The sequence below is a fragment of the Cyanidioschyzon merolae genome, chromosome 9 (genome assembly GCF_000091205.1).
Source record: "Cyanidioschyzon merolae strain 10D DNA, chromosome 9, complete genome".
NCBI lineage: Eukaryota > Rhodophyta > Bangiophyceae > Cyanidiales > Cyanidiaceae > Cyanidioschyzon > Cyanidioschyzon merolae.
In genome coordinates, this window is record NC_010135.1 from 527369 (window position 1) to 539119 (window position 11751).

At 59.8% G+C, this 11751-nt stretch overlaps 4 protein-coding genes across 4 annotated transcripts; 2 read left to right on the forward strand and 2 right to left on the reverse strand.

Annotated features, from left to right (window-relative positions):
* Nucleotides 1-1224: 1224 nt before the first annotated feature.
* CYME_CMI195C (hypothetical protein) lies at nucleotides 1225-2205 on the forward strand (the record flags this gene model as incomplete). The annotated part of the gene is made up of 1 exon (XM_005536295.1): nucleotides 1225-2205. The coding sequence occupies one exon, from the start codon at nucleotides 1225-1227 to the stop codon at nucleotides 2203-2205; it is 981 nt and encodes a 326-aa protein (XP_005536352.1).
* Nucleotides 2206-2611: 406 nt separating this feature from the next.
* CYME_CMI196C (sedoheptulose-1,7-bisphosphatase) lies at nucleotides 2612-3754 on the reverse strand (the record flags this gene model as incomplete). The annotated part of the gene is made up of 1 exon (XM_005536296.1): nucleotides 2612-3754. One exon carries the CDS (start codon nucleotides 3752-3754, stop codon nucleotides 2612-2614), a length of 1143 nt encoding a protein of 380 aa, XP_005536353.1.
* A 3079-nt stretch (nucleotides 3755-6833) lies between these two features.
* CYME_CMI197C (hypothetical protein, conserved) lies at nucleotides 6834-8627 on the reverse strand (the record flags this gene model as incomplete). Its single annotated transcript, XM_005536297.1, has 1 exon — nucleotides 6834-8627. One exon carries the CDS (start codon nucleotides 8625-8627, stop codon nucleotides 6834-6836), a length of 1794 nt encoding a protein of 597 aa, XP_005536354.1.
* A 1601-nt stretch (nucleotides 8628-10228) lies between these two features.
* On the forward strand, nucleotides 10229-11482 carry CYME_CMI312C (hypothetical protein; the record flags this gene model as incomplete). The annotated part of the gene is made up of 1 exon (XM_005536298.1): nucleotides 10229-11482. One exon carries the CDS (start codon nucleotides 10229-10231, stop codon nucleotides 11480-11482), a length of 1254 nt encoding a protein of 417 aa, XP_005536355.1.
* Between the last annotated feature and the right edge of the window lie 269 nt (nucleotides 11483-11751).

Genomic DNA, 11751 nt, shown 5'->3' on the forward strand with positions numbered 1-11751 from the left:
ATAAGTAGCAGAAGGGGCACCAAGAATGCGGAACAACTCGAGAAATATCGATCTCCCTACGCTGCGTTCGTGGAAAGCGTCGACGAACCCTCTATTGGATGCGATCGCTCCGATGATTCAGGTTTGAGTCTAAGACACTGTTCCATGCAAACAGAACGGACGGGAGCCTCTGGGAGCTCATCTCGCGAGAGGTATAAAGTTAGAATTTTAGTGAACTTTCTGCTTGAGCTTCTGAACAAGTCGTCATACGATGACATCGAATGTTTCCCCCAAAAAAGAATAAGTCCGACCACTGACAAGCAATTCGATAAAAGTAGCTTTCCAGCTCTATGTTAAGCATTGAAAGGGAGAAAAGGTTGCCGCATCTTCGAAACTTTAACTTCTAGACGCAAGGTCCCGCGAGCCGGTCGAGTGTGCCGGGCTTGCGCTCCATGTGCCTCTGCAGTGGCGGATGCTGCTGTGAGCCTTGAACAACTCGTCCGCAATGCAGTGTACTCTCGGACTCGGAGCGGCCAGGCCGTGTCTGGGCGTTGCCCTGGTCGCGGTGGACTCTTTGCATATCGCTCCGCGCTGCCGCATGCAGCGCGTCTGTCCGCGCGGCTCGCAGGCTCCCAGAATGAGTACGTTCTCCGATTCTGCCACTGGTGAATCACACCTCGAGGTACCACTCTCTAAGGTATGGCAAAGCCGTTCTCTCCCTATGATGCATACGCACCAGCGATATAAGCACTAGTGCAGGTGCAGCAAGGCAGGTACTCAGCACTCGATAGAACCTAAGAAACGACCAGTCTCTCCGAGAGAAACAAAGGGTAATGGAACCTGAGCGCAGGATGCAGCATGATAGACAATTTCCCAACCCCCGATGTACATCCTGCAAGCCAGGGTTCACGGTCAATCTTAACGATTTGTCGAGCAAAAAAAATCGTGTATCCGGGAAGCAGCGATCCCCAGTTGCGCGCTGATGCTAGGCATCTGGTACAGGCTCCCGCACGGTCATCGTTGCCCCAGGGCGCGATCGTTGCCACTGCGCCGCGCCCTTGCATTTTGTCGCACTCACTGGAAGCCGCTGGCGCTGTTTCGCCGCAGCGTTTGCGTGGCGCCTGCGCCTTCGCTCGCCACGAGCGCGTGCGCACGCATGCGCCTGCGACCTCAGAGGCGCGCGCACGTCCGGCCCTAAAGGGTAACAGTGCTCGCAGATACGCTGCGAACGGTGGGCACGTGAGGATGACTGCTTTATCCGCGGCCTTTGTAGGGTCTTTGGGACCTGGTACACGAATTCAATTGCGCTGTACGCGTCAGCAGTCAAGAGTCCCTCTGGGGAGCGGTGGAGCGAGTGCTCGGAGCAGTTTGCGCGCGGGACGTCCACGGCGCCTCGCGTGCTGCGCGCCGGAGGCCAGCGGTCTCTCTGAGCCTATCTTTCAGACGAGGACCTCAGCTGATGCTGAGCACGCCAGTTTTCCAAACGGTCGCAGTGTTCCGAGGAAAGAGTCTGGAGCCGCGTTGCCGGAAGACACCGGCGAGCACGCTGGGAGCCTACCAGCTTCGTTGCCTGTCGACGTGCCGTCACTTGGGACCGCCCCAGAGAGAACCAGTTACTCTGTTTGTCCCGAGCTGTTGTCGTCGACCGCAAGCACTTTCCGACCGTTTACTCCGACCGAGGCGTTTGGTGGCCTTGGCGTCTCGTGGGACGAGCTGGAGCCCCCGCAGCTCGGGGAACGGCTCTCGATTTTCCAGCGGGTAGCCGCTGACGTCGGGCCGGAAGCGTGGGCGCGAATTGCCTCTGCTGAGAAAATGGACGGTGACGAGGATGAACAGCTCGCCACGGCGGAGGGCTTCGACCGACTGCGGAAGCACCAGTTGCTGTTTGATTTCGAAATAAACCCCTGCCGCAAAGAAGAGGCTCGCGAGATGCTCATCCATCGAATGCGCAAAACGCGGCAGCGCATACTGTATTTGCAGAAGGAGATTGACAAGCTTCCGGAGCGACTGGAGAAACTCATTGCCGAACTGGATGTATGCACAGAGCGCGGCGATCGACGGCGGCGTCAGGACGTGCTAGCGCTCGGGAACCGCCTCTGGGCGCGACATCATGAACTGATCGACATCATCGCACGGGAGGAAGTGCGCATGGAAGAGTACTTGTATGTCTGGGGGCGTCTGCGTTGTAGCGATGACTCGGCGGATGTAACTCAAATTGGGGTGTGAATATGGTTTCCTCTGCCGGTGGTTTTGGTGTGGCACCGAATTGTACCATCGCGGGTACCGTGCGTGTCTAGGCGGCTTTCGGATGGATGCTGACACAGAAGCACGGAGCCATTCCGAAACAAACACGGCATTGCAGAGCTGCTATCCATAAAAGAGCATGAGCTTTTCAGGAATCGGACGAGTAATGGCGCGGGAATGTTCAGCATTACGATGCACTTGTTGAGGACAGGGAACTGGAATGCGACTGAATCGCACAACCCCGGCCGAATACAAAACGAACAGACACATTCCATGGACCATTCTCGATCGATCCCGTGACACTGGGCTTTCCAGCAAGTTATCGCCGCATGTGCACACGCACACGCAAAGCAATGACGCTGGCAAAGGGCCTCGACTCAGTCGTATTTTACTTCATGTAGCGCTTTCCAACGAATTCATTAAACCTGGCAACCTCTCCTTTGGATCCGTAGCAGACCTGAGACCGGACGTCGGTGCCAGGAATCGGGATGTCCAGTGCACTCCGTTCACCGTCACTGGAGGCACCGCCGGCGCGCTCGATTAGGAAGGCAACTGGAGCCACTTCGTAGAGTACACGAAGCTTTGCCGGCGCCGACGGGGATGCCGGGTTCGCAAACACTCCTTTGCCTTTGATGAGAATTTGATTACAGTCCGGCACCATGCCGCCTGTATAGCGTAGCTGATACTTGTTCTCCATCCAGTACTGGACGAGTTTCGCGTACCCGGGGTTATCCTGGGTCGCCTTCAGATTACCTGGCGCGAACAGCTTACCCTCATTAATTGTGTAGAATGATTGCACAAGTACCCACATCCCATGGTTCCCTGAAAAGTTATCGACAAGGAGAAACTCATGCGTTCCGGGGATCCCTCTCACGGAAACCGATATTGAGGTTCTTGGCCCATAGACGGCCATACCGGCAGCTTCGAGTTCCCGTCCTGTTATACCAGTGAGACGCTTACCTCTCCAGACGCCAAAAATCGTGCCGACGGAAAAATTTGTATCCACGATGGAGGACCCGTCGAGCGGATCCCATGCCACGGCAAACGTCGAGCCGCCGAGGTCCTTCTCAATGGGCTGCTCCTCGGAACTTCCGATAGCGACGACACGAGACGCCCGGAGCGCAGCCTCGATGGTTCGGTCCGCCAGCAAGTCAACTGCCAGCTGCTGGTCGCCGAACGCGTTCACGCACTCTTCCTTGTTGCAGGATGCAGTACGAACCTCGTAGCCGACGACTTTGCAAGCCATGAAGAGAGCCTCAATCGCTTTTGCCAGCTCCTTGTCCTCCTCCAGGGCTAGAAACTCGTGCAAACGCATGCCTTCCACGACGCGGTCGTCAATTTTTGGCATGGACACGATGCGCGAGCCCTCTGCGGACGGTACCACCGACATGCGAACGAGCCGGCATGCTCGCTTTCCTGTTTGCGGCTGGCTCAAGCGCCGCTGCTCAGTGATGCACTTGCGTGCACTGAACACGAACCTCGACGAATGAGTTAGGAAACTCGACGCAAACGCCAAATTAGCAGCCTTCATTCTACGTGGCACTGAAACAAGCGTCTGCGCAGAAACTGGAGGAGCGGCGCTTTGCTGCTCGCGTAGATCGCAGTCGTCGCCCCTGAAGGGGCGCAGCGGCCGCGGCGCGGACCCCGCCCAGCGACTGCCAGTGCCGCACCCATGCCGAAGCGACAGCTGCTGGCGCTCGGTTGCACGGCGCCCTGGACCGGCAACTGCGTGCGCGCATGGCATTGCGTGACAGTCACGAAGTTCCGCAATTGCCGCGGGTACCCGCAACTGTTTCCGTTTGCGTGCGAGCACGTTTCCACGCAGACCAGCGATCCGCGGTTGTGCGACGGGTATCAGCGCGCAGTGAAGCATCCGTCGTGCCACCAACATCCAAGCACCATCGACCGTACGTGATCTCGGGAGGCGCTGTTGCCTAGCCTCGCAGTTTCTCGGCCGTGTCCGAATACTATAGAACGAGTCCAGTTTTGCTAACTCGGGCGTCAACATGAGAATTTCGTGACGCTTCGCACTCTCGAGAGTACGAACGTTTGCGGGATTCTGATACGACTGCTTCCTTTGCCCCTCTATTATTCGAGGCTGTCGATGCGTCTGTCTCTGCTTTCCCTCCAGTCCCGTTATCACCACCTGAACGATAGGCATGACAGCGTTCACGTTCCGTCGTCGCTGCGTTCGGCTGTTTTCTAAGCATTTCATGCACAGAAGAAAGTTGATGTCTACGCTTCAAGTGCGATTTTCACCTTATTTGGGTTCGGCCTCGTCGCGTCCTTCGCAGAAGGTAGACCTGGGTGCGGTCAGATATTCGCATTCGGTCGTCGAACGCTGCTCGTCCAAGGGTCGCCCTGCGCCACGTGAACGCTCACTTCACTTGAAGCGATCGCAGCGATGACTCGAGTCCGAGCCGAGGACGTTTTCCATAAAAACGCAACTGACGGGAGCCTCGGGGAGCATACCTCATGAGCGTGCAATCATAGTGCTGGTGTCGCGTGCAGCTTCGTCGATGGCAAAAAGACAGCTAGATCCATCTTTGAAACGTAGTCGATTATTTCACAAGTTCAGAGAACTTTTGGGCATAAGCTTGTGATCGAGTCGTTAGAAAAACGACGTCGCGTTTCCTTCGTCGTCGGTCCAGCGGCGCGAATTGCTGCGCGTGTCAGTTGTGTTGAGAAGGTAAGATCCAAAAATTGAAGGATGCGTTGGTTTAGCATGCTATTCCTGAGGAAAGGAGATGATTGTAGGATTGTACGTGCGCATTGCAATCCAATATGTGTTGTTTTACGTACCCTTATTCGACGGCGCCGCAAATCAAATTGATTCCGATGACGTAACGGATCCATGGTGTACTGAGTCGAAGGGGCAACTCAGAAAACACGACCGAGACTCCTGAAACCACTCATAGATTTGCAACTTGTTATCGCCGTATCTGGAATGTCCAAAATGTATATCTGAAAAATTCGAAACAAATCGCTGTGCAGGAACAAATCGACGAGTACAGTGTTCCATTTGAGCATCGACGGTTCGTAGAGCAGGCGCTTATGCGGCAACCGACGCGGTGTGCAACGCTTGTCGCAGCGAGAAGCCGCTCGCCCATACGGGGCGTGCTCCGGTGCCGCACCAACGCGTCCGTGCCAACGGACAGGCCACAGTCCCACTGGGCTTTCCGCTCCAAAGTCGCAGCGTGCGTGGCTAGTGTCGAACGCTCTCCGAGGCGCATCCGGGGCAGTCAGAGCTGGCAATCGGGTGTGCTGCGACATTTTCGTATCGCTTGCCGCTGGGTTATCGCAAGCGCCTCGCGGTGTCAAAGACATGTGCGTACTGCGCACTGCATGCCTGAGGAGCGCGCAACCCCTGCCAGCCTGGACCTAGTGGTTGCATTCCGTATTGGCCGAGGCTCTGTTCGCGAGAGCAAAGCACGTGTGCGCCCATGGCTCGATAACCTATTGCTTTTCACACTATTGCATTCCGTGAGAGCCGTGTTCGAAATGGTTGTGGATAGAAGTTCTTGCTGAACGCGTCCAGAACTTCGCTGCGAACAGAGACTCATTTTATCCAAAGGCGGGCATGCAGTGTACTTTTGGCGCCGATGAAGACCCCACACACATGCCACGAATGAAAAAGGTCACTGAGCGTAAACAAAAATCGTCACTTGTTTCCATTCACGATCAAGACTCGGAGGGCGTCGCCATCTGGACAGCCCAGTTTGGTGCATCGGAGAAACGCTTCAGCATTCGTCCCGTCTACCAGCTCGGGGCGTTGTCCAGTCTCGAAACCAAATCCATGAACAACGATGGCGTTGCTGAGCGCTCACGAGACAATATCCGGAGGCGCCATTGACGTCCCATGGAGCAGCGCGCGCATTACCTGGAGTGTGCGGCAGCGCATTGAGTGGTGCGCACGTCTTCGAGCAACTGGCTCGGCCAAAGCATGTTTCTTGATCGGCGGCGTCGGCGTCGATAAGCTGTCTGCCGCTGCCCGCGGCGATATATCGCGAAACCCGAATGGAGCTCAGAGCGCTGCCTCTCGCATTACAGTACAGACGACCGAAGCACATCGGGCACAGGTCGAGCACATCCCCAAGCGATGAAGCATCGCGTCCTCCATCGTCGAGAACGCGTCGGAATAACCCTCAAACCAGAACTCGGATCCACGCTCACGAGAATCCAATCGATCGCGCTGGACTTGTGGTCTGCGAAGTAGTACCTGCAGTCGCTCACCGTGAATAACTCCAATGCACCATTTGGATGTCATGACAATACAGTCCAAAAAGAACATGTGCTGCATCGGTCCATACGCTAGCGCGATCAGCCTGGGTGCCTCACTCAGGTCGATGAGATGGAATGACCGATGCGTAGCACATGTATGGGCATCCACGAAAGCTCGCTCCATATCAGTGAGAACACTGGATCCCAGAAAATGAACGCGATGATCAGTCGGCGGTAGCGCAGTTCCCGGCAAGCACAGCGCCACGATGCGTAGCGATCGCGTTGCCCCACCAGGAACGGAACCCTGAGACCTGCCAGGAGGCGCGAGTAGAACACCTTTCGTTTAGACCTAAGACTGCCTGGCGCAGCGTTCACAACCGAACGCGCTTCTAGATGTTGATGTTGAACGACACACCAAGGTTCCCGGGCCCGACTCCGCTCGTGAACCCGTTCGGGCCCAGCAGACCCGCCTGCTCATCGGGTACCATGCTCAGCTGGACCTGCGTCCGGCCCTGCTGATGCAGCAGCGACATGTTCACATTCGTATCCGGAGGCCGGTACGCCAGCCCAATGTTCCAGTTGCCGAGCGCACCACCATACTGCTGCTGCTGAACCGCCTGCAGCTGCGCCTGCTGCAGCTGCATGTACTGCATTGCCTGACGCTGCTGCTCAGCCGCCTGGATCTGCACGTGAATAAGCTGCTTCCGCCGTGCAGAGATCTCCGCCATGGTCTGCTGCAGGTCGCTACGCTCATTCGCATAGGACCAGTCGGATCCGGGCCGCACGCTCTCCTCCGCCTCGCGCTGGAAAAGCGCATCCGCTGTGTAGAACGCAAAGTCGCCAGGAATCTCCTCAGATGAAGACGCAGTCTTAAAGTGCTGCAGCGCGTTCTCCCGAACTATCTGCAGCTGCTTCAGGAACAGCGACTGCAACGACGCATCGAGCACAGTCTCGAGCTCCGCCAGTTTCCGCTCGCGCACTTCAGTTCCCGCATACGCCTCCGTAGCCGATTCAAAGCCACTCAGGTACTTTTGCAGAAGCTCCTCCGCCCGGCGTCCAAAACCACTGATCTTCTCGCCCTCGTCCAGTTGACTCGCAAGCTCCCCGAGCTCCTCGGCGCTGTTCCGAAGCGCCTCGGAGAAAGCGGCATCGCAGTGATACGCTGCAGCCAGTGCCTCTGGCGTGAGCGCTTCCCCAGCGGCTCCTTCATCCGCCGCCGCCGCCGCCGCCGCCGTAGCGACACGCATGGCCAGCGGCTTCGCAGCACGCATCGCCCCAGCGGGCTGTGCACGAATGCCCTCCCAGAGGCGTCGACTGAAGGCACCGAATCCATCCGCAGGCAGACCCTTGCTGTATTGCGAGGACAGCAGGCCGCCATCGCCACTGCCACTGCCACTGCCGTCTAGGAGGTCCCGCCGCAGACGCTGCACAGCGGCGTCGTAGGCTGAACGCGACGTGCGCGGCGACGGCAGCAGAGCTACGCGCAGCTCGAGGGCAGCGCGCAGCGCCTCCACCGAGTGACTCGCTGCTGTCGGTGCTGATGCTGCTCCGTCGCCGATTTCGCGCTGCCAGTGCTCCTCGGCGTCCAGCCAGAGAGACTCCGCGATCAACGATGCAGTGCTCTCGGTGGTATCCGCGTCCGCGCCCGTATCCGCGTCTGCGTCGCGCACCACGAACACAACGCAGGTGCGCAGGAGAGGGCCCTCCGCGTGAGCCAACTCGCGCACGATCGTGCTCAAGTACCACTGTGGGTCTGCGTCGTAGCGTCCCAGGTCGTGGTACCAGACGTTGCACAGAACAACATCGGACACACTGGACACGTAGCGGAGGCAGCGCTCCTGCAGCTGCTGCCCCGTCGCACCTCCGTCCCCGCCGTCGATCTCCAGCACCAGAAGCGTCTCCTGGTTTGCTGCCAGTGCTGCAGAGACGCCGCGGGTCTTCCAGCGCCGACGCTCAGTCGCCCGCGCGTGCGACACCGCGAAACGCGTCCCGAAAATGTCATTCAAGAGACTCGACTTGCCTGATAGCGGGCTCCCGATGCACCCGACGACACGATAGCATTCAGCGCCGACATCGAGCTCGCTTGGGAACCAGGGCGTGCGCTCCAGCATCACGCCATGTTCATCAATGATCTGCAGCACGCCCGCTGGCGCACTGGCAGATTGCGCTGTTCCGTTGCTCATGGGCAGTGTTCAATGCTTCGCTGAAGGCACCTGGTGTCCCCACAGTTCAGCTCTGTACCGTATGAGGCTTTGTAAAGACTTGACTCCGATCCACTGTAAAGTGTATTCGGTTGGGTTCCGGGCGCAGCACTGCGTGGAACGCCGTCCGCGTTTCCAGCTGTGTACGCGTGTCTAGCTACAAGAGCGCTGCTCGCCACGGTAGTGACTCCGGTTAGGCGCGAGGTGACAGCACGTGCGCACGTTTGGTATTATTTGGGCAGAGTTCCCGTCAGCAGGCTGCTGTGCCTTTAGGGCTGGGCCTTCTGGCTGCGCTGCACACCCAACAGGAAGCTGAACTGCCGCAGTGCGCTCGAGTACGCCTAGGTCGTTGCGGTGCGCGCCGGCGTGTGCTGCTCGCGCTCAGGGTAGTTGCCGTAGACCGCGCTGGAAACCAACTAGGCACGCGCCTCGCCGTCCTTCTACTCGCAGGGGCCTCCTACCGCACTGCGCTTCTCGCTCGCGCTGCAGACTCGGGTAGGCTTCCGCGGCGCCGTGCTCAGGATGCGCACAGGCTATGAAACCTTGGTGCCTGAGAGCACGAACCTGTCTCCAGATGCGGTTGGGGCTCACCGGCTCAACGCGCTGGTGCTTTCCTCTCTTGTGGGTGCGCGCACGCGTAACTGGTCAATAGTGCTCGCAAGGCGTGTTGGTATGCAGCCCCTTCAAACTCCCCGTTTCACCAGGCAGAGACTCGGACTCGCTCACGCGTTTATGATCTGCGTACCACGGGCAAAGCGTCGAGTTGCACGCGCACCTAGCGCTCGAAGCTATCTATAAGAAAAGAATGTTCACGACACGGCGCGACGCTAACGGCGACGTCCTGCAGCCTGGATTCGTCTGCGCGCAGCCAGCGGTCATTTGGCGACGGCGGGGCGGGCGACGCGGCGGCTGCGCGCTGGTGCAGCGCCCTGCTGGTGTCCGTATTGTCGCAGAGCGCAATCGCCGCACCAGCGCAAGGCGCGCGCATCCCAGCGGCAGTGCACGCCATCACTCAGGCAGGCAACCTGGCGCATCGTGCAGCGCACCCAGCGGCAGCGCACGTCTGTTGCCCATCCAGCTCGCTGAGCCTGGGAACGGCCAGGCCGCACGCCGGACGCTTCGGGCGCGCGCCTCTCGCGATTCGCACGAGCGTTCCGTTTCGACGCGAGACGTCGACACTCGCGTCAGCACACGGTGAATTCCGCGTACTGGACAGCATAAGGAGACGCTCGCTCTCGCTTGCTGGAGCCGTGTGCAGCGCACAAGTTGCGCAGCAGAAGAGCTGCCTTGTACAGACCGAGACAGTATCCGACACGTCGAGCAAGCCACAGAGCTGTCGGAAATACACAACGAGGAAGCAGTGTCGCGAGCTGTTATAGCGCTACACCTGACACGTCGAGCCTTGGGGGTGCTACGACCTGCACGAGGGCAACGACGGCGCACGGCATAACAAGCACGGGTAGACGCGTGCTGGGCACGTTCGGCTTGCTGCGACGCTGGTAGGAACCGAACGGGGTGCTCGTACTCGCACCGCTCGCCACTCAGGGTCGCGATCGACACGAGAAGCGCCCACAGGGGAAACGATGGCACCACGAGCGCTGGACGCATCGTCGGTGATCTCGGAACCGCTGACACCGCCGCTGACGGGCCGCGCCGCACGAGACCGGGACGCGCTCTTTGGAGCAAGCGCGGGCACTGCGCCTAACCCTGCGCCTGTGTCGAGGCGCAAGCAACCAGTCGCTGGTGCGGAGAAGCGCCCGCGGCCCGGCCGACCGTTGAACGGAGCCGCTGATGCGGCCGTTCGCGGGCTGGAAGTCGCAGGGGAAGCGGCTCCACCTTCCACATTCGCAGCAAGCACCAGTGCGCCGGACGCCGAGCTGTTGCAGAGCCGCCAAACTCAGGTTGAGCAGCTGCGGCGCCAGGCTACGGACGCTGCGCTGCGGGGGCGTCAGTCATCGCGCCGGGCGCTGCAGCTTGCACGAGAGGCGCGAGCGATAGGCGTCGACGTTACCATGAGGCTGGGCGAGCAGGACGAACAGCTGGATCGCGTGCAAAACGATCTGGACGAGATTCACGGCCACCTGACGCACAGCGACGAAATCATTCACGACATGCAGAGTTTCTGGAAGAAGATGTGGCCTTGGGCGCGCGATCGGAATCGGCGGCACGAGCGCTACGCCCCGGTGCTGGGGGCAGACGGGCCCTCGACGTCAGCGACGCGGCACGAGATTGCATGCCTGCAGCGCCAGCGCGAGGCGGGGACACTGAACCTGCGGGAACGGCCGCCAGCTGCTTGCTCGTCTGAGCGTTCGGCGGATGAAGCGCGAGCAGCTGACGATGCGCAGGTCGGGTCATCGCCAGGGTCGGTACCGGCGCACGCGCTTCTACAGGACGCGGTGGATGGCGAGGCGGCGTCGCTCGATGGCGACAGCGAGCGTCGGCGGGGTCTGCTCTCGTCGCTGCGGCGCGTAACGCGGCGGGTACGCGGCGTCGACGAGCCCGAGGACCGTGTGCGGCGCGAGCGGGCTGCGCTGCTCGCAGAGGGTACCGCTCCGACGGCTGCTGCTGGTGCTGCGGCAGCGTCGCCTGCGGACGCAACCGAATGCGCGGATGCGTCTGCGCAGGCCTCGGCGGCGCCGTGGGAAGAGCACGTTCAGGCACAGGATCGGGACCTCGACGAGCTGAGCGTTGTGGTGTCGGACCTGCGGACGCTTGCAGTTGGCATCGGAGAGCAGGTGCGCCACCAGAGCACCAAGATCGACGTGATTTCGAAGGACGTGGACTATGGGCGCGAGCGCATCCACGAGAATAACCGTCGCATTCGACGCATGCTCTAGAGCTACGGGTGTGGCGGCAGCGAATGCCGCCGCCGCCGCCTGGACGCACGCACGCATGCAGGTGTCTGTTCGTGTGCGCGGTGCGTGCGATCGAGGCCTGTATGTGAGGCCGGCGAGCGCTGCTGTTGTGTTTGGCGGGAAGCGCGAAGCGCTGCATGCGCGCAGCGCCTCATCGATCTCATCGAACGATGGACAGGCGCGCTTGCGCACTGTACGCCAATGCGGGAGATGGAGGATGAGCGGTGAGGCCAGGGGCGCCTCGGTGTCTT